Source organism: Neolamprologus brichardi, chromosome 3 (assembly GCF_056152115.1).
Source record: "Neolamprologus brichardi isolate AB-2024 chromosome 3, ASM5615211v1, whole genome shotgun sequence".
NCBI classification, from domain to species: Eukaryota; Metazoa; Chordata; class Actinopteri; order Cichliformes; family Cichlidae; genus Neolamprologus; species Neolamprologus brichardi.
In genome coordinates this window covers 39049153-39070624 of record NC_142106.1, presented here as the reverse complement: position 1 = coordinate 39070624, position 21472 = coordinate 39049153, and the positions used below count along the sequence as shown (strand labels likewise).

At 39.3% G+C, this 21472-nt stretch overlaps 1 protein-coding gene across 7 annotated transcripts in view; it reads left to right on the top strand.

The window, feature by feature from the left end:
* kcnip4a (potassium voltage-gated channel interacting protein 4a) overlaps positions 1-21472 on the top strand; it is a 150404-nt gene that overhangs the window by 101537 nt on the left and 27395 nt on the right. The window contains exon 1 of one of the 7 annotated variants that reach the window (XM_006804132.3): positions 15560-16126. The exons of the other annotated variants lie outside the window; for them this stretch is intronic. Within the exon in view, the coding sequence (XP_006804195.1) occupies positions 16015-16126 (112 nt within the window). The 5' untranslated portion in view covers positions 15560-16014. Of the gene's footprint in view, positions 1-15559; positions 16127-21472 lie in introns of those variants that run through there. 7 annotated transcript variants of the gene reach the window in all.

Genomic DNA, 21472 nt, shown 5'->3' with positions numbered 1-21472 from the left:
GCACTTAAACTCAAATTGAAACCAAATGTAAACCCTAAAGCATACTACAGTGTGAGTTTTAAACAAAATACAAAGCATTTAAATATTGTTAGAACAGCACATGTGGATGTGACAGTTATTAACTTTTAAAATGTGGGCACAAAGCAAAGGGAGGCTCATGTTTGTATAGAGCACATTAAATAAAGTGGAATATGTAAGATTTCTCTCTCTTTTTAAAAAAAACATTTAGTCCCCTTCATAGCATGAGTAATGTGCTCCTTATTGCCTTCATCTTACTTTCTCGACATATTTTTCACAAATCTAGTTCTATATTATTCAGTGAAGGAATATTAAAAAATCTGCAATTTATTATAATTTTGGATAATAACCCAGAGCCTCAGACAGGTATCAGAGAAATATTGTTGTGCCTTGTGGCTTTCTGCTGAATTAAACTCTGTTAGGGATGATTCCACAGGCTTCAGTTTTACTCTGTCATCAATCTCTGCAATGAGAGAGCTACTAATGATTGATTTGGAAAATCATGAACGTATGATGCTTTCATTTGTTCTGGGGATCATCCTGCAGGCACATTTGTAAAAGGGAAGATGAGGTTTAAGCTTTTTTTGGAGCTGAGCTGTATGTAGAAACAAATGCTTCTAAGTGCTGGAATCTGTATGGCCTCCATGAGGAGAAAATCTCCATTTTAAAAATCTACTTTTTCCAACTGAAAGCCTTAAGCTTGGTCTTTGGTTTTGGAACCTGTTCACATATTAAGGAAAAGCAGAGTTAAGCCTTTTTGGAGCACGCAGAACATTTAGAAATCACCTCTCCTTCCTTTTACTTAGAAGTTTTAGAACATAGAACCTTTACTCATCCAGTTGGTAAATCTCATTGTGCATCTGCAAGCCTCTTTGCAACCCAGCTCCTCCTTTCACACATTTGTGTTTGAATGTTTATATCTGTTTGTTCCGTGTTTGGGTTTTGCTTTTGGTTCTTTCAATTCGGTTGTTTGTATATAGCGTCAAATCACAACAACAGTTGCCTCAAAGTGCTTTACATTGTAAGATAACGACCCTTTAATAATAGATGCATAACGCCAACAATCAGACTACACCCTATGAGCAAGCACTTGGAGGAAGGAAAAACTCCCTTTTAACAGGAAGAAACCTCCAGCAGGACCAGGATTAGGGAGGGGCAGCCATCTGCGGGGGTTTGGGGTAAGGAGAGAGAGACGTTGTGGGAAATAGTCCGAGTTTATGCTCATGTTTTGTAAAATTATGAATTGATTCCAACAACAACATGGGGAAAAGCTCATTATCACACTGAAATGTTAATAAATTATAGTGGAACTGGGGGTTATATTCAGTGCAATCATTACATGCTTGCCTTCAGGCATTGATAAAAGCCTCATGATAAATGTTAAAGCTAAATCAAGTTTTATTCCCTAATACAAAAAAGCCATTTTAACAGATTGCTACAATTATTTTATAATAGGAAATTAAAGCAAGTTAAGAAAAATTTGGTTGCAGTATACTCTAACAGGATTATAGTGCTCACTCGGATTATGGTTTTACCAAAATATAGCAGATATAGTGTTCTTGTTGCTTATTTACACTTTTTATTCCCAGAAATGAAGAATAAGCTCATGAAAAATGCAGACTAACTGCACTTTCATGTTGTTGTTGTGGCAGTTTTCTCAGTTTGTGCATTCTCACATAATTTTACCACCTCCTAATATAACGCAGTACCTGCTTGTGGTGCTATTTATTGTTGTGCTATTGTTGTGTTGTGCACTGTGACAGCCCACTGTTAACAGGAAATTCTTCAGCAATGAACTCCGGTTCATGTTCGCCCGTGATATTAAATCGCTCACTATGCACGATGAACATTTTTTTTGATTTGTAAGTGTATCTCTGGGTTCGATAAAACATTATTCTACTGGATGCTCCGCTGCTAAATGATATCTGATCTGTGGACCAAACAGCTTTCATAAATTATTTCCTCACATTTAATACTGTTATGGCAGGGGATGTCTCGACACAATTAACTAGAAATGAAGCTGTATTGAATACCAGAATATTTAGCAGTGCAAGATTATTAACACCTCAACCAAACTTCGCCTCAGGAGATCCCCTTGCTTGGAATATTAAGTGGATATGTTTATTTAATACAGATATTTTTTCATTAGATACTTTATGGCATAATTATTTTATCCTGGCTTTCAGGGCAAAAGTAAATTGTTTGTATTTGTTTTTTCCTAATTGGAGAATCAGGAATATGATAAAGCATGCATACCCTGCAGCATGCAGCAGTGCAAAGATGGTTTTAAGCATCCCTAGCCAGAGTTGTCACTACCGAACTCACAACGCAGGATATGAGATTTGTTGGGACTCATTTATCAGAGTTTATTTCTAATTACAGGTGAATGAAGTTACACTTTGAAGCAAACACGGGAATTAGTCCCGGAGTGTCAGCCAGTTAAGTTTACACGACTGAAAGAAGAGGAGGAAATAAAAGCATTAACCTGAAATTCAGTAGCCCAGTCTCCTCATTCTGTCTTGCTGTTGAATATAAACTGGGTTCTCGTGTTTTTGCTTTGATACGATCCATCAAATCAGTGTCTGTTTAAGCAGCAAACTCAGCAGTACTATAAATATTTGATTTGGCGCTTAATAGCTTCAACACAATGCGTGCTCTCTATAACCCAGAAAGTTTAGTATTTGCTTTGACACAACAGCTCATGCACTACTCATCACTTTCTCACATCCTGCTAAATAAATTTATACCCACGTTGATGATTCCTTTTAGGAACAGCCTTCTATATCGATTTCCTCTCAGCATCTTTTTCTTTCTGCTGAACTGTGCTCGTCATATCTCATCCTTTGGACAGTGGCTCCAGCCGTCCCGTATTCTGTCTGCCATTTTATGCCACCCTTGGTCTCTTTTTACTGTTCCTGCTAATGCATGTTCTCCATCAACCTTTGCACTCGAAGCTCAGCTTGACTGGCACTTTGCTGCTGCTGAAAGGATGGCGCGTCATAAATCAGATGACAGGCTGGCTGTGCAAAGACAACTCGAGTCCTGCTCTTTGGCCTCACGTGTTGTCCACAGTGAGCCGACAGATAGCCGCGGAGGAGCTAATATTGCAGAGGCACAGAAAGGAGGAGTTCAATGTTATCTCCTGTAGCACGCTGTCTGGATCTTTGTATTACTGTCCACCTGCAGACAATACCTTTGACCTTTCCCTTCACTACAACTAATCATGTGGAATGAATTGGGAGTTTGATAAAGATCTAGTGGTTCTGCTGTAGAGAGAGATGGCTGCCGTTTTGTTGAGAAAATGAATGTCTTTCATTTATAGGCTTATTGCCTCCAAAGGGAATTTCCGACCCATCACTCAACATGTTGCCTTTTCTTTTATTGTGCTTTTGTTTCTTGGAGCTAAATTTCAGCATCCTTTATGATCTGGTTGGTCAAGTATTTGAGCAATTTGTAGGTCTTTCTCCCCTTCTTCCTTATTTGACACCATGCTATGGATAGAATTAGCATTTTTTTTTGTTTTTTTGCATGGAAACACGGTGAAACATGCAATCCACTAAAATGCAAAAGCGTATAACAAGTAAGGTTTGCTTCCTGAATTGGCTCATTACCTTTAAAAGTAAGGTCTTCCTGGGGCATGTTTGTAACTTTCAGAGTTGGTGAATTGGACTGGACAGAACTGATTCAGGTGGGAAAATGGGGGAGGACGAGCGTATGTGTTTACTAGCCATCCAACCTTGAATGATGAGGCATCGCCATAGCACAGCAGATGTAGTGGGTAGGGGAAAACGCATTTCCTGTGAATGTCGCTGAGGCCACACACCCATATTTCAGAAAATAACCAAAGAGCCCAACTCACATACCTGCAGTAGTAAAAAAAGACAAGGTAGATTGATGGTGTCTCCACATGCACAGATGTGTTTTTGCCACCACCCAACAACTCAGAATGATGATAAAGACAGTTTCTCTTGTTCATGTGCTGCATGTGTAACAGTGCTCAGTACAGCAGTGCACATCATCACGGTAAGCCACATCGCAGCTCTGCATTTCTTTCTAAATAAAAAGCTCAAACATGTGAAGTACCGAAATACCATCTCTAAAATAGAACAATGTTACTACATTCATATTACATCAGTTGTTGAGTAATTTAACTTGACATTTACAAAAACACATAAAACAAGTAATAAGGTCCAGATCAAAAAACAAACTACAGCCCATAGGAAATGCATCAGATCCCAGCGTATTCATTTTTTGCATTTCCTTTAGGTAGATGTGAGCATACAGTATTGTGCAAAAACTCTTTTGTCCTCCTCACCCCCATTTCTTCATATATTGCTCGGAAAATTGATGCATCGATTTACTGAAATTTGCAAATTAAAAATGGAGATACTATATATAAGTTAAAACAAAGTTGTTCAATTTTTATGAGCTTGAAATTCAATTTTTGGTATGACCATCTCTATTCTACAACATTGTCTGAACCCTCCTATACAAGGTTTCTTGTGGATTCTTTAACTCTTTCTCCTATAAAGACAAGCTTTTATTAGATAAGAGATTTGATAGTCTTCAGGAATAGTTCTCCAGTCTTCTTGAAGGACACTCAAAGCGATTCTTTGGATGTTGGCTGCCTTTTTTTCTGTCAAGATGATCCCACACTGCCTCACTAATGCTGAAGTCTGGGCTCTGGGGAGGTCAATCCATGACTGATAGTGTTCCATTGTGTGTTTTTCTAACCAGGTATGCTCTTACTGCTTTGGCAGTGTGTTTGGAATAATCGTCATGCTGAAAAATGAAGATGTTGCCAATCAGGCACTTTCCAGATAGTATTGCATGGTGGATCAAAATCTGTGGTACTTGTCTACATTCAAAACTTCATCAGTTTTGTCCAACAACACTGACTGAAATAGAGCCAGAAGCCACGACAGTGTCTCCACCGTGTTTTACAGATGGCTGCAGACACTCACTGCTGTACTTCTGTCTTGAACTCTTATTGATGCATTGACAACAAAGATCTGTTCCCACTGATTTTCAGTCCAGTTCTTGTGTAATCTGGCATACCTCAGCAATTTTCCATGTATTGCCTTCTTAAGAATGGCTTCTTGATATCCACGCCTCCACTGAAAGAATTTCTAATAAGGCTTCAATGACCTGCAGCTGGATCAAGTGAAGGGCCTGGAGCCTGGAGAACTATTGGTCAAGCACTCTAAAAAAGAAAGCAAAATATAAAGAAATGAGGGGTGGCTCAAGAGTTTTGCATAATACTGTAGCATGAAATTCTGTACACTATTCATGCACTTGCTGACTTGTTGAATTCTTGCTGAATATCACATAAATACACATTTATTTGAGTCCTGGATTAGACTCAGTAGACAGAATGAATTGTCACTTCCTATATATAGTCTGAAACAGTCATTTTTGTCTTCCCTACAGTTTTAATGTGTATGCAGAGGTTCTGATTGATATTTTCTGATTGATATGTTTATTGATTAGCATTCAAATATCTCAGTGAAGACAGAACAAAGATTTACCACAAAGCAAGAAAGCATGACACAAGGCTAATCAAAAGGTATTGGCTGAAGCATTTGCTTATTACGCCAACCCTTTTAACAAAAGATCTTTTAGCATGCAGCTCCTGTACACAGGGCTCGAAGCAAATAATAAAATTCAATTCAATTCAATTTCATTTATATAGCGCCAAATCACAACAAATGTCGCCTCAAGGCGCTTCATAGATACAGAGAGAAAAGCCCAACAATCATATGACCCCCTATGAGCAAGCACTTTGGCGACAGTGGGAAGGAAAAACTCCCTTTTAACAGGAAGAAACCTCCGGCAGAACCCGGCTCAGGGAGGGGCGGCCATCTGCTGCGACCGGTTGGGGTGAGAGAAGGCAAACAAAGCAAAAACAAAACAAACAAACAAACAAACAAGAAAAAACACCACCACCTTAGTAAGTAACTACATCAAAGCAAAAGAATCAAGAGGTTTTCTGTTTTTTGTTTTTGTTTTTTTTTTTTTGCTCTTTTCATTCTTGATATATATATTTTTCTAATACTCTATTTTTAAACATATTTTTAAACAAGGAAAATGAACTACACCTTTTTAAATCACTGTCATAACTATTCCACAGGTTAACTCCTCTAACAGAAACACATCTCTGCTTTATATTTGTCCTTATCTTGTTTTTTTTAAAGAAATCTGTTCCCCTTAAGTCATATTGACTCTCTCTGACTTTGAACAGCTTCTGAGTACTGGGGCAAAGCAAGTTATTTTGTGCTTTATACATTATCTGTGCCATTTTATATTCAACTAAATCATAAAATTTCAGGGTATTCAGATTAATAAACAAAATGTTAGTTGGTTCTATATAGTTTGATTGGTTTATAATTCTTATAGCTCTTTTTTGCAACTTGAAAATAGGAAGAGTGTTCGTTTTATATGCATTACCCCATATCTCCAGACAGTAAGTCATATATGGAAGCAACAGAGTACAATAGAGTGTGTATAATGATTTTTTGTTCAGGACATGCTTTGTTTTATAGATAATAGCAATGGTTTTTGACATTTTTGTTTTCACATGGTTTATATGAGACTTCCAACTCAGCTTATCATCAATTATCACTCCAAGAAATTTATTTTCGTACACTCTTTCAATTTCAATTCCATTAACCCTGATTTTAGATACATTTTTCATTTGTCTAGTGCCAAAAATAATCAATTTTGTTTTCTTTATATTTAATGATAACTTATTTACATCAAACCAGTTTTTTAATATATTTAACTCCTTTTCCGCTGTAGTCAGAAGCTGTTCTAGGTTTTTACCTGAGCAATACAGAGTGGTATCATCAGCAAACAATACACATTTTAACAGTTTGGAAATGCTACATATGTCATTTATGTATAATATAAATAATTTAGGGCCCAGCACAGAGCCCTGAGGAACACCACAAGTTACCTTCAACTGCTTAGATTTTACATTATTGAATTCGACATATTGATATCTGTCATCCAGGTAACTTTTCATCCACTTGTATGCTAACCCTCTTATGCCATATCTCTCTAGTTTATTCATTAATATAGAATGATCAATCGTATCAAACGCCTTTTTAAGTCTATAAAAACACCAACAGTATATTCCTTATTATCTATAGCATTAGATATCCCTTCTACAAGTTCCATCACTGCCATCGAAGTGGACCTTTTCACTCTAAAGCCATATTGGTTATCACTTAGGAGATTATGCTTCTCAATATATTTATCAAGTCTATTAACAAATAACTTTTCTAAAATTTTTGAGAACTGTGGGAGCAGTGATATTGGCCTATAATTGGTAAACTGACTTCTCTCTCCGTTTTTATGGATTGGAATAACTTTTGCTATTTTCATTTGTGAGGGAAATACACCAGTTTGAAAGGACAGATTACAAATGTATGCGAAAGGTTGCACTATATATTCTATAATACTTTTAACTAATATCATGTCAATACCAAAACAGTCAGTGGACTTTTTATTTTTAAATGTCTTCACAATGTTAATTATTTCTCTATGAGTTACAGCACCAATAAACATGGAGGACACATTCTGAGTAATATGTTTATTTAGGTCGTTATTATTTCTTGACTCTGGAATTTCTTTTGCTAAATTAAAGCCAACATTTACAAAGAAATCATTAAATTCATTTGCAATGTCTTTAGTTTTATCAAGCACAATATCTTTATCTTTTTTAAAATAATCTGGATAATTCTTATTTTTTGAGCCCTTTTTGATTATACTATTTAATATCCTCCATGTTTCTTGTGTGCTACTTCTACTTTGCTCCAATAATTTGTGGTAATATTCTTTCTTACTTGTTCTTATAATATTTACTAATCTATTTTTATATAACTTGTACTTTATTTCAGCATCTTTTGTCCTCTGTTTTATGAATCTCTTATATAGATTATTTTTCTTTTTACATGCATCTTCTATCCCCTTTGTGATCCATGGCTTATTTGATCTGTGATGCTTTCTAGTGATTTTCATTAAAGGACAATGTTTTTCATATAGTGAAATTACAGTTGATAAGAATGCATCATATGCACTATTTGAATCTTCATTTGCAAAAACCTCATTCCAATTGTGTTCCTTTAAGTCCACCTGGAGGGCAGCAATGGCTCTTGTTGTTCTAAGTCATATCATATCAAATATTTGATTCTTTTGTTTAGTTTTAATCCCAAAATAATTTTGAAAAATTGCAAAAACAGGAAGATGATCGCTTATATCAGTTATAAGAAGTCCACCTACTATTTCATGGTCAATTTTATTTGTGAATATATTATCTATCAATGTAGCTGTATCAATTGTTATTCTACTTGGTTTTATAATTACAGGGAAAAGGGAGTTACTATACATTGTATTTATGAAATCTGTTGTTTTCTGATGTCCATTTGGGTTTAGCAAATCTATATTAAAATCACCACAAATTATTTGCACTTTTTTATCATTTAGGTTGCTAAACATAGCAGCAAGTTTTTCATTGAATGTCTCAAGGCATGAACCTGGTGTCCTATAGATGCAACTTATAATTATATTGTTAGCTTTTTCAACATGGATTTCAATAGTGACACATTCCAATACGTTATCTATGGTGCTTGACATACATTCAATCAGACTACATTTCAAAACTTTAGGGTTGAAAGGGTTAAATATTGCAAATTTCTATAAATGCATGCATGCGCACGCACTTTGCAGAGTGTGCTGTCTACAAACTAAGTCCTCAATATCAGTCACCCCACAGCACTCCGTGGTTGATTGCACAAGCTGCTTCACTGAGGGTTTCCCTGGTTCACGGCTCATAATTGTCTACCCTTTCACAGGCGCTGCCTCTGTAAATATGACAGCCTCATTTTAATGTGCCTTGGAACACATAACCCAAACACTAACACTGCTCTGCATGCCTGAGCAAATGACTGCAGGTGTCACCTAATTATATCATCCACTTGTTCTCTAAGCTGATCTGTAAACAGCGGGACAATCTCATCTTCGCCTCTTTGCCCATCCACCGATCGGTGTAGCTTTGATTGATGACGGTTACATCGAAGCCAGTTTCTCTGCTGTTGGTTTTGTATTTTCACCGAGGCTCATCGTGTGCTTAAGAAAGATAACACGTGTCCAGTTTTTAATGGGAATTTTGTTCTTGGGGGCCTGTTTGGTATGCATATGCAGTGACTGTGTGGGGGAAAAAGGGTAAAATCTTTTAAGAAGTAAAACTCACATAGGCTACTGTTTAGTTTTAGTCCATTTGGCTGGTAATAAGTTTCATGTACACAGGAAACACTTTAAGCTTGCAAGACTTTTTCAGTGACCTGTACTGTCGATCCTGTCCTTCGTGTCCACTCTGCCCAGACCAAGCGTGATAAGATCCTCCCCTTATGAATACTGAGCATGAAAAGTGATGAGACGTGTGGGCAGCAAGTGAGTGAGAAAAATATGTAATCTGTTCCAAGATCAGTGTCCATCAGTCTACAGCGGCAAATGAACAAAAAGGACTGCATGTTTGTCACTCAGACTTGTCTTGCCTGATCGCAGATAAGAGATTTGGACATGGCAAATCTCCAGACCTGAGTGCAGCTTGACATTTCAGACTTGTTTCTTTTCAAAGATGCTATCTAACAAAGGTTATAGAGGTTGGACAAGGTCTTTGTGAAAGCTCTCAGTGAAGGAATGATGAATGTGGGGATTTGGTTGGTGCAAGCTGTCATCAGGCACATGTCTCTTGTATGGTTCTCAAAAATTAGTAGAAGGAATAACTAGAAACTACCAAATTAAAAGCCTTTAATGTGAACTGATTTAGAGAAATTATTGCACATCTCCTTTGTGCCAAACTACATCACAGGAAATATTTTTTTTTTTTTTGCCATAGTCTTTCTCAAAAACACACATCCCCTGGCATCTGTGGCTCAACAGAGGAAAAAAGGGAGACATCTTTAGATGTGCACAGTTTTCAAATGCTGTTTGTCATTATACATATATTGCTGTGCTAAAGTCTTGAGCTTTATACTTTGTTTCCAAGGAGCTAACTTGGTTTTTTTTTTTGTTTGTTTTTTAAAGTCAAGCAATAATTCTCCAGGCTTTCTTTTTTAAGTCAGTCGACACTGACCTGTGTATCATCCAAACACAAAAACCTAACTCTAAGGATGGACCAGTGTTGTGTCTGCACATAACAGACAACTCAGCAAAGCACCTGCTGCAATAACACAAAGCGTATTGCGTTACATCTGGCCTATCAGCTTTTCCGTCTACTGTTCATGGTGGCCAAGGAAAGCAGGGAGAAAAAGATGAAATTTGCTAGATGACAGAAGAAATGGACTGAAAATCAGTGGTATCAGGCCTTATGGAGCAGTCTATTGAATTTGGAAATGTTTGGTTTGAACTGCTGTCAGTATGTACAGAGGAGGTCAGCACAGAGGTATAGCAATGAGTGTGTGCAGCCATCTGTAAAACACAGTGGGGGCTCTGTTATGGGTTGAAACTCAATTTCAGCCATCACCATGCAATACTATCTGGAATGCATCTGACTGGCAATGGTCTCATTTTTCAGCATGACAGTGATTCCAAACACACTGCCATTACAGTAATACAGTACCCAGATAAAAAAATAAAACCCAATGGAACCATTCACCATACTATCTGGAAAGCATCTGATTGACAGCAATTTAATTTTTCATCACTCATCCAGCACGGTGGCACGGTGGTTAGCACTGTTGCTGCACAGCAAGAAGGTCCTGAGTTCAGTTCCACCATCAGGCCGGGGTCTTTCTGTGTGGAGTTTGCATGTTCTCCCCGTGTTTGCGTGGGTTCCCTCCGGGTACTCCGGCTTCCTCCCACCATCCAGAGATATGCAGTTAGTGGGGATAGGTTAACTGATTAATCCAAATTGCCCATAGGTGTGAATGCGGGAGTGTATGTGAGCGTGAATGGTTGTCTGTCTCTGTGTGTTAGCCCTGCGACAGACTGGTGACCTGTCCAGGGTGTACCCCGTCTCTCGCCCTACAGCTGGGATAGGCTCCAGTGCCCCCCGCGACCCTGAGAAGGATGAGCAGAAGCAAATGGATGAGCATGGATGGATCACTCATCCCAAACACACTGCCAGTGAACACAAGTGTGTGAAAAACCACACAGTAGAACCCTACCAGTCATGGATTGGCCTCCCCAACATTATTGAAGTAGTGTTGGATCATCTTGACAGAGAACAGAGTCAAAGGCAGCCAACATCCAAAGAGGAGCTTTAAATGTCATTCAAGAAGCCTGGAGAACTATTCCTGAAGATGACTTAAACAAGGAAGCTTGTTGAGAATAAAGGTGGTCAAATGTGAATTAATATTAATATATGATACCAAATATGGACTTTCAAGTTCGTTAGAAAAGTACAAATTCTGTTTTGGCCTTATATTGTATTCCCATGTATGTTTGCAATAAATTCCCCCGCCTATTTCCAATTTTTGTAGGAAAGCAGAAAGAAATGAGGGTTGGTTCAAGACTTTTAAATAGTCCCGATGACATTAATAGAAAGCCTTTCACGTTACAGCTGAAAGGCTTCTTATTCCTTGAGATAATTTCATATTTTTATGTCTGATTGAGGCAGCTGGCGTCTTTATTGGTCTTTAATGTAATATTCCTTGAATAACATTTCAGTGCTCTCAAACAGGTTATTGAATCATTAGTGTTGTGAGCAGCTCTATAGAGCCTCATTCAGGGAGCTGTGTTTTACCCTCAGGCCTTTGTTTCAAATGATAGAAGTGTCAGCTTTCCACAGCTTCCATTTTCTTCTCCAATATCGAAATAAAATCATTTTGTAATCTCAGTCTCGCGAAGATAAATATTCTTGTCAGGTCTATAAACGCAGAATTTTCAGGTTTTCTATCTGTCAGACCTGCCATCCTGTAATAGTTTTTAGAGTGGTGATTGTCCAGAATTTGTGTGACATTAATTGAGCAAGATGTGGAGTGTAATATTTATCTGTCAGCACTGTTGATAGAATCATGGCTTAGATAATAGCTGAGTGAATGCTTACTGCCACAAAATCCCCACTACTTTTCTCACTTGTCTCACCTCCGCCCTCACAGCTTTAGTAATTTATGGTTTTAAGATGGTATCTGTTTGCTGGAGAGAAGTTATGATTGGACAGTTATTCCTACATGTTTCATCAACTATTGGTCTTCTGGGAAGTGTTTGGAAAGCCAAGCCATAATTTTGGAAAAGGGGGATAGTGAAGCCTCTGTTGGCCCACTGAATGCCTTGTGATGTGGCTGTGGCTTCACTGAGGCAGTGCCCACATGTTGGCAGCTCTGCTGTGAGTTGTCAGGAGACGCTGAAGAACTAAACTTTTAGGTTAGTTTATTTTTCATAAATTGTATGTGAAAGCTGAGCAATACTGATACTAATACAATCTGATCTGAACCTGTAATTCTTCCACATAAACGTGTATTGTTTGACTTTGATTGGCCTAAAATGCTAAACTAACATTGGAAATATGTTGATACTGCCTTTGACCTCAAGGAGACATTAAAGTGATTGTTGGTGCATTTTTACGGAAAACTGGAATGATGTTACTGAGAATGGAAACTTTTACCAAAACTATGAAATATCAGGACTCTTAAAATGTTACACTGTCGTACAAAACAGCTGCAGCCTGATGTGTCCTTTCCAGAAGTGTAACTATGCATCATAGTAATGACTGATGAGAATATCCAATTCCACCACATCCCAAAGGTGCTTTATTAGACTGAGACTGGTTTCTCAGTCTAATAAAATGGCTCTGAACTAAAACAGTGAACTCATTGTCGTGTTTAACCAGTTTGAGATGATTTGTGAGAACTTTGTGAGATAAAGAATTATCCTTCTGCGAGCAGCTATAAGAAGATGGGTAGACTGTAGTCATAAAGGGATGGATATGGTCAACAACAACACTCAGGTAGGCTGTGGGGTTTAGTTGGCACCGAGGAACCCAAATGTGCCGAGAAAATATCGCCCCGCACCATGAGGCTGCCTTCCTATCAGCGTGAAGCAGTCTGGCCATTCTCCTCTAACCTCTGGCACCAACAAGGCTTTTAGAGCCAGGAACATCCACACACAGAATATTTTCTCCTTTTTGGGCCACTTCTGAAAAACAAATAGACAAACAATGAGGTGGTTTTGTGAGAAAATCCCATTAGAATCCCATTCTGAAATACTCAGACCAGCCAGTCTGACACCAACAACCGTGCCACATTCAGAATCTCTTAAATGACCTTCCCAATTCTGATGCTCAGAATTGGCTCAGTTTGAATTTCAGGGGGTCAGCTTGACCGTGTCTAAATGCCTAAATTCATTGAGTTATTGTCATTCATTTTTGTTTGTGTGTGTATATATCGTATTTTGCCCTTGTACAATACACAAATGCAGTTTTCAAAGCACTGATAATGTGTATACTTCAAAAATGTGCATTTCAGTGAAATTAACTTCTTATAATTTAATGAGCTCCAAATCCAAAAAGAGCAGTTCAGAGCAATGAAAGTCAACCAGAACAAAAGTATGAATGCAAACAATGACATTGCTCACTGATGTGGGGGATTTAACGTGGGGATTTAGTATAGCTGAGAGATTCTGTGGAGTCGGATCATTGGAGGTTCTTCAGCTTAAACCAACATAAACAGTTGGTATGAAAATACCACTTAAAAGACTGGACTAACTGGTCTGCTATCCTCTCACCTGTGATTTGGACACAACAAATTCAGAGTAAAAATATATGTATAGATTGTAGACTATGGGACAAACTGCTGGCATCTAGATTTGACAACAACAGTTATTTTATCTGCTATAAGCTAAGCTGTGTAGTGCAATAATGGCATCTGACTGTTCTTTTAGTGTCTGTTATAGATGGATTTAAGTAAAACACAGATAAAAGCAATGATTGAATATGTTACTTAGGGAAAAAAATCTTCCTTTTAAAGCATGGAAAGCTGATCCAGACACAGAGTAACTGAGATATTTGCAGTCATTAAATGTTTGGAGAAGAAAAGTAGACTCTTTTGCACGAGGTAATTATTATTATTATTATAGTAGTATTATAGTAGTAGTATTATACTGCCTAAGGATGCACTTTTTGCTCTAAGTCAGTTTTCAGAACAGCGCACCCAAAATACAAATATACAAATAAATGCACATTTTTAAAGTTATTGCATACAAAATAATCCTTGAGTTCAGTCCTCATCAAATGTCTCACTTTGCAAGGACAAGTCTCCCATACCAATGACTTTTTAAAAATGCTCTGGGCTATTCAGGTTAAGCAGGATGTCTGCTGAATATTATTTTCTTTTTCAAATAGCATCATGCTAAATTATTCAGAGAATTAAAAAAAAAACATGGAATTACATCTCCTACTTTCCATTCTGTGTTGCTGAAGAAAAAGTAGCGGCAGATGGACCGCATGTAAATGGATGAGTGCGCGTTTTTCCATCACTGGAAAAGAGCACTGCGTCACACTGGATATTTATCATAGAGCAATTGAGTAAGCGGTGAGACACGGTTTCTTTCACAGTGCCAAAATAATATCCTGTTGTGATGATTGTAATTAAGTTGGCTTTGTGCATTTACATCAGTGATATATGGCAGACTTTACTCTAAATTGATTTACAGCTTACACGGCAGAGGGACATTCTGAGTCAAAATAATCAAGTAGAGTGCAGTGAAATTGTGTTTGCAGTCGCAAATAACTCACAGAAATGCACAAGCTTCCAATGTGGCTTTGCTACTTGTTTTGAACTTGTAGTTATTGGAGTTAAAGCATTGATTTCCTGAAACATGAAAGCTTTTTATTTTCAAAATAAAATGGGAGCAATTTTCTTTCTTTGGTTAAAACAGGATAAATATTGAATGCTGTGCTGTATGATAATTACGGTCTACACAGGACCAGTAGATGGTGGTGTCTTCACTCATTTGCTCCAAACGCTGACTGCATGCATCAGCCTCTCTCTTGGACACACACGGTCTCTGTCGCTCTAGTTTTCTTTATCGGTTCGCCACATCTCATCGGAATCAAATGTGATTCAAAAACAAGCGATTAAGTTAAATAAAGTTGTGCGATTTGTTAGAAATGCTCTTGCTTTCTTTACTCCTGAAGTAGGTGATTATCTAGTGAACGCTATCAGCTTTTTCTCTTTTTCCTTCCTTTTGAACCACAAGATATTTATTTTGTCTTGCCTTGCTAGAAAGTTAGTTTGATCTCTATCTACGGCTTTTTGCAATTTAATTTTTTTGCCTCCCATCTCCAAGATCAGTCTTCCCTATAACCACAGAATTATGCCATTTTCTTGATTTAATGGTATAATTATCCAGCAGACAGAATTTAGTTACGCTTGCTGTGCCGCTCCTGTGATTAAAGTTAATTTGAACATGTGTAGCTCCCGCTCGGTTGTGCACCTTCTAGGACCACACCTCCCCACAGCCTCCGTCCCATCTCCCCTCCCTCACTCATATCCGTCCCCTTTCCTGTTCCCTCCCTTACATTGCAGTGAGGCAGTCGGTGCGCCTGAAAGAGTGAGCGAGAGCTCCAAACTGTCAGAGAACAGCAGAGTTTGCTCTCCCGGCTTTCAAGGGTCTCCTCGTTTGTGAGGGAAGGAAATGAAGAGAAAGAGGATCGTCCTGAATTCTCAGTGACTTCTCGAAATCAGAAACATCCTTAATGACTTCAGACTTCTCGCAAACCTGAGGACAAGTCTTGCTGATTGTTAATCTCCAATTTTAACCTTACCCAGAGAGGATTTAGAGAACAAGCGAGCAGAAGGCGGGTGCCAGGGGGCGCCCGGCCCGTGCGCTTGGGCCGGCGTAGCGCTGGAGTTGGTGCAGGGGAACTGGAGTGCGGGGCCAGGTGGGAATGGTGGTCCTGGTCCCGGCGGCGGCCCGGAAGTAGAAGAAGCTGGCTCGGGCTCCGGGTTCGGGTCCGGGTATGGTGGTGGGGAGTGGGCAGAAGGGGGAGTGATGCTGAACGCGATCTGGGAAACTGAGGGGCTACAGACGGTGGGCATCGTGGTGTTGGTGTTTGCCTCCATCAAGCTCCTGCACCTTCTGGGGCTCATCAGCTTCTCAGAGGGTAAGACACTGATTTGGAGGTTGTTGGGGTGATGGAGGGAGGTGCAGGTTGACAGACACAACAAGTTAAAGCTTGCTCACTGATAGACTGTAATAAGCCTTCGTGATGTATTTTCAATCAGTCTCACCTTTTCAGCTTTCCACGTCTGCTCCCTCGACTCATTAGATTCATTCTCAGTTTGCTCGAAGTTCTCTGAAACTTTCTAAGACTGCAATTTGAAAAGTTTTGAAGTTAACTGAGGTAATCATTATGCCAAAACAGGAGTGGGAAGCACAAATAGACGGTCTAATTAATGCGTAGCAAAGGAAATGTCACAGAAGTATGCGTGAGCTTGTGATGGGATCGAGGAATGTCTTGAGCTGCAAAACGGTGTCACTTCTGAAGGATCAAAACATTTGAGAGGCAAGAGAATTTCTGTATTTCAGACCTTAGAAGCCTCTGTTGTTTTCTTGTGCATGCATTTCACTTTGCTCTTGAGGAAAACTGAGCGGGGAAGTTCGGCAAGCGCAGAATGAGAAAAGAAAGCGTTCAGTTTAGACCTACTGAAGCTGTCTCATTAAATAAAGTCGAGCACTATGGTAAGCACTTCAAACCGAAGAACACGTTAACCTGTAATTAGAATAATCAATCAAAGGTGGGTGCATATTCAGAGGGGCAGCAAGTAAATAGAGAGGCGATAATGTGCTTTAGTCAGTAGCAGGAAAAAGCTGACCTGACCCGACCTGAGACGAGTGTTTAGATGGAGGTGTTAGCGTCTGTTGACTGTCTCTGGCTGTGCTGTTTCAAAAGCACCTGGGAGCTGGGTTTTCATTTGGGTTGGGGGGATGGTGAACCTCACGCCCAACGTAACAGTTTACATGCCTCGCTAAACACTGGCGACTCAGATTTCCCCTCGCTCTGCATCTCTAAACGCAGCTGACATGATATTGATTATCGGCGACGGTGAGATTATACAGATGTCAGCGCTGGCATGTCGGATGCTGTTTGCCTGTTGATGTGATTTATATTCCACGGAGCCGTCTCAGAGCCTGATTACTTACAGAATGCCTGCACCGGCGGTGCCCGACAGGCTGTCAATACAGATATCGATGTTTTGTTGGTGTTTGCAGTCGTTTTCAGGATGAGGGAATGGTAAAAAGATATTGGGAGAGGGGCTGAAAATGCACGCGAAATGCTTTTCATTAGGCAAATAGCTTTTCAAATGAGAGGCCACAAATCTTTTTGTAATCATATTAACACTGGCAAACGCAAGCTGTGTGTAGTCTTAAAATCTCCCACGATGCATGCGGGGGTAGAAAGAAGTTAAATTTTGTAATTAAGCCCATACAGAAGCAAATAAATCATCAAAACTCGAGGTGCAACTAAGAATTACTTTTTAGTTTTATTCCTTTCTTGATTGCTCAATTAGTAAAGGTCCTTTTTTCATTTCACAGATCCCATGTTGACATAAATTGCTCTTTCCATCTAAAGATCTTGTTAGTAAGCAAGCTAAAAGCCAATAAAGGCCTGAATATATTTAGTCAACAGCACATTATTCCACAGTTTCTGTTTCCCTGTAACTGCTTCTATAGTGCAGATATCTTAATGTGTAAATAGGAGAAATTTGCACTGTGTTAGATGGCAACTGGACCTGCCAGTTGTGTTCCCTGTTTCCACTGCTCGGTTAAACAAAGCTAAATGTCATGAAGCGAGGTTTGAATTAAACACAAACTGATCATCTCAACCAGGATTCAGCAGGACAGACAACAAGCATGTTTCCAAATGGTTTAAGGGTATTCTGCACATTTGTAAGTTTCTATAATTAATGAGTGGAAACAGGTTTTCTGAATATGTTTTTTCTGCATTTTCAAAACAGAAAACAACTTTAAGGTCATTATTCAGTCAGCATTCATATTTTCAAGTCAGCAGGGGGGGAAAAACTAAAAGAACTGCATTTTAGAAAGGCCAGGCTAAGATCAGGATTCAAGGCTTGTGCTTGCAAATATCTGAGTTGACAGTCTTAACCGCCGAGCATCTGCGTAGCTTCACTTGTATATAAACCTCACAGTTGTATAGATTTACCTTTGTAGCAGCTGTCACGTTCTGCAATAACTAAAATAGTTTGTTTTTGCCCCTTTTATTTTTATTTTTGAAGAAACCTCCAGGGACAGAGGTTCACTGAAAGCGCACGGTCTGCTTAACATACATACAGTCAGACACGTTCACAGCTGGGAGCTGCCCAGTACGATCACATCCCTCTACTGCAGGCCACCTGAGCTGCTCCGCTGGGGCTTCTGCAGGATAAAGGTCTTTGTTTCAAAAGCCTGTGTGGGGTAAATGTTGAGGGAGTTTCTCAGCTGCGCTGTAGATTTAAACTGGCAACGTTCCAGTCACGGGAGTTATCTCGAGCCGAGAGCACGCTCTGGATGTCCCAGCACTGCTCCGCTCTTTACTGTAAAGAGTCAGCTGGCAGCAAGTAAGAAACTGTACCCTTTGTAAAAAATCAAGTCTGACCTCCTGGGACTGATTATTTCAACTTCACAGACTGTAAGGACCTCAGACCCTGAGAAATAGTTTATTAACAGCCTCTCCCTGCTCCTGGCATGCTTTCACGTTGGAGAAATATAACAAGACTATTGCATCAGACCGTGCACAATCACCAGAGCATTCACTGTGAATAAAAGTAAGGTCTGGCAAGCTACACAAAGGTCACTTGCTTCAGTTTAATTGTGAATGCAGCAGAACTGATGAATGTGTGCTTGTATTGTTACCATTAATCCTAAGAGAGGCAGAATGGCAGTGCAGCTGGCAAGTGTTTGCCCACCTCGGCTAGCAAAATAATGTAATGACCACTTTCATTAGAGACTGAGTTAAAGATGGAGAAATTACATGAGATTACACCAAAATGTTTGCTTGTTTTTTGCTGAATAATCAACCACCAAGCCTTCTCCTCCTCCTTGCAGAATAGCGAATAACAATGTGGATTCTTACACTTGCTTATTCACAAACATATCCAGATCCTTCTCACACATATGTACATTTCTACTTACATAATGCAGTATTGCAAACTGCTGAGTAAAGACTCAAGCCTCAAGGTGCAGGCTAATCAGTATGTCACGAAATGATGAATTATTCTCTGGTTCAGCTGTACACAGCAACACCCCCGACCGTAAGCTCGTAGCCCTGCAAACACGCACACACTGCACACAATTACAGCATTACCAGAACGGTGATGGAACGCTGTGTCAATTTGGACCTGCCGTTTGTTTATTACCGGCTCAGAGGACAGAGCATCTCAGCACCGACATTCATCTAACAATGTTCTTATGTTCTGTGTGACCCTGATTGGATTTTCAAAGGCGGGCAAATAAAAAGAATTTGTGTCAGCAACTGACCAGGACCCTTTTTTGTTCCCTATTGCCTGTTTTTATTTATTTATTTAGAGTGGTAATAAAGTGCTAATGAGCATGTTGGCTCGATTTGTTGGTACATAAGTGACAGGACTCTTATGTACCAACAAATTATGCTTGTAGGTGATGCAGACAAAAACTCCAGTAAAATCAAGCCAAGATAATAGAGCCAGACATTATAATCACCTGCAATTAACTGGACCGTCATCATAGCCACTCTTATGGTGACTGCAGTTTCAGTCAGTTTGGACACTTGTACTATCGTGTAGTACGTTACAGCTTACTTCTGCATGCATTTTCACAGGGCTGTGTGAAATCAAAGGTGAAGGGGTAAAGCTGAACACAGCGTACCAGGGACCTACTTAAGATGACATTTGACACAGTCTACAGTGGCTGAAATAAATCTATGACTTTTAGCGCGCTACAGCTAACTAGCATCGCTGGTGTTGGTGTACCCTCTTTCTAGCAGCTAAAAATTGCTTTATTGGCCCTTCCTTTCCCTGAAATGGGGATAAAAGGAAGCAAGAATTGAGTGCTTCTCAGTTAACTTTTTAACTGAAAGCATAGCATTGAGATCAACTTAGTGACACGCTTGTACACATAGAATAGTGGGTGTTAGTATGGCGGTACGTAATCTGAAACACATCATGTTGTTCATTACTTTGTTGATAATCACATATCTAATGGATGGTTTGAAGAATGATCGACGAAGGTCCTGGTTTTCATATTCTCCCTGTGTCAGTGTGCGTTTTCGCTCGGTACTCTGATTTCCTCCCACAGTCCAAAGACATGATGGATTCTAAATGGTGAGGCAAAACTCTAAATTGCCTGTAGGTGTGAGTGGCTGTCTGTTATCATTGAGTTAAATTCAGCTCAATTTATTTTAGATAGTGGCGAATCACAACAACACTCAAGGCAAATTGAAAGGTAAAGACCCTACAATAATACAGAGAAAACACCAACAATCAGGCGATCCCCTTTGAGCAAGCTTTCGACAGTGGGAAACTGTGGAAAAACTCCCTTTTAACAGGAAGAAACCTCTGATAGAACCAGGCTCAGGGATGGATCACATCTACTGCCACCAGTTGGGCTGATGGGAGGAAGACGGGAGAAAAGACACTATGTGTTAGTTCTGCAAATAGATTGGCAACCTGTGTGAGGTGTACCCCTCCTCTCCTCCTGTGACAGGTGGGATAGGCTTCAGCAACCCTGAATTGGAAAGGGGGAAGAAAATGGATGCACGTCATATGGATGAAGCCAATTGAAGCACCACCAGTTGGTTTACATTTCGATGTCTCTACAGATACTGCATTAATTGTCTTTAGACATTTTTATGTCCTGCTGTCCATTTCCACTGCTTTAGCTTGTGAACACCTTTTGTTAAACATAACTAACACATTTTAGATCAATGTGCTAAGTTAAGAAGATTAACATGCTGATAGCGCAAATATAGTTAGAGCTTAATGAGCTCATTGTGACACCGCTTTTGTTTCAGATTTCTTTGATTGGGTGTTAAGGATCAACCAAGCTTTGCTAAGTGTTATAATCGTGCTCAGCTAATGTTAATAAGCAGCAAGATGTAATGTCTAAAGCCTGCTGCGTAAAAATCTTTGGAACCCAAAGCTGGTGAATTTTTATCATCCAAAATTATGAATGACCTTTCTGTTGCTGTTTGGTGGCATTTATTTATGATCAAGCTGTTCTGACATGCCTGTCATTGATAATCACATCATCTCGACATAAAGCTGGCCATACAGTAGGACAGGGGTAGGCAACCTTTCTGATGGCAAGTGCCATTTAAAATTTCCTCAGAAGTCAATGTGCCATATGATTGCATTAGCAATAAATTTAATAACGCTCTATATTAACAGTTACACACTATATAGAACCACTTTATAGAATTATATTTGTTCGCAGATGTTAGCAGCTATCTGCGAATAGTTATCAGCTATTTTGA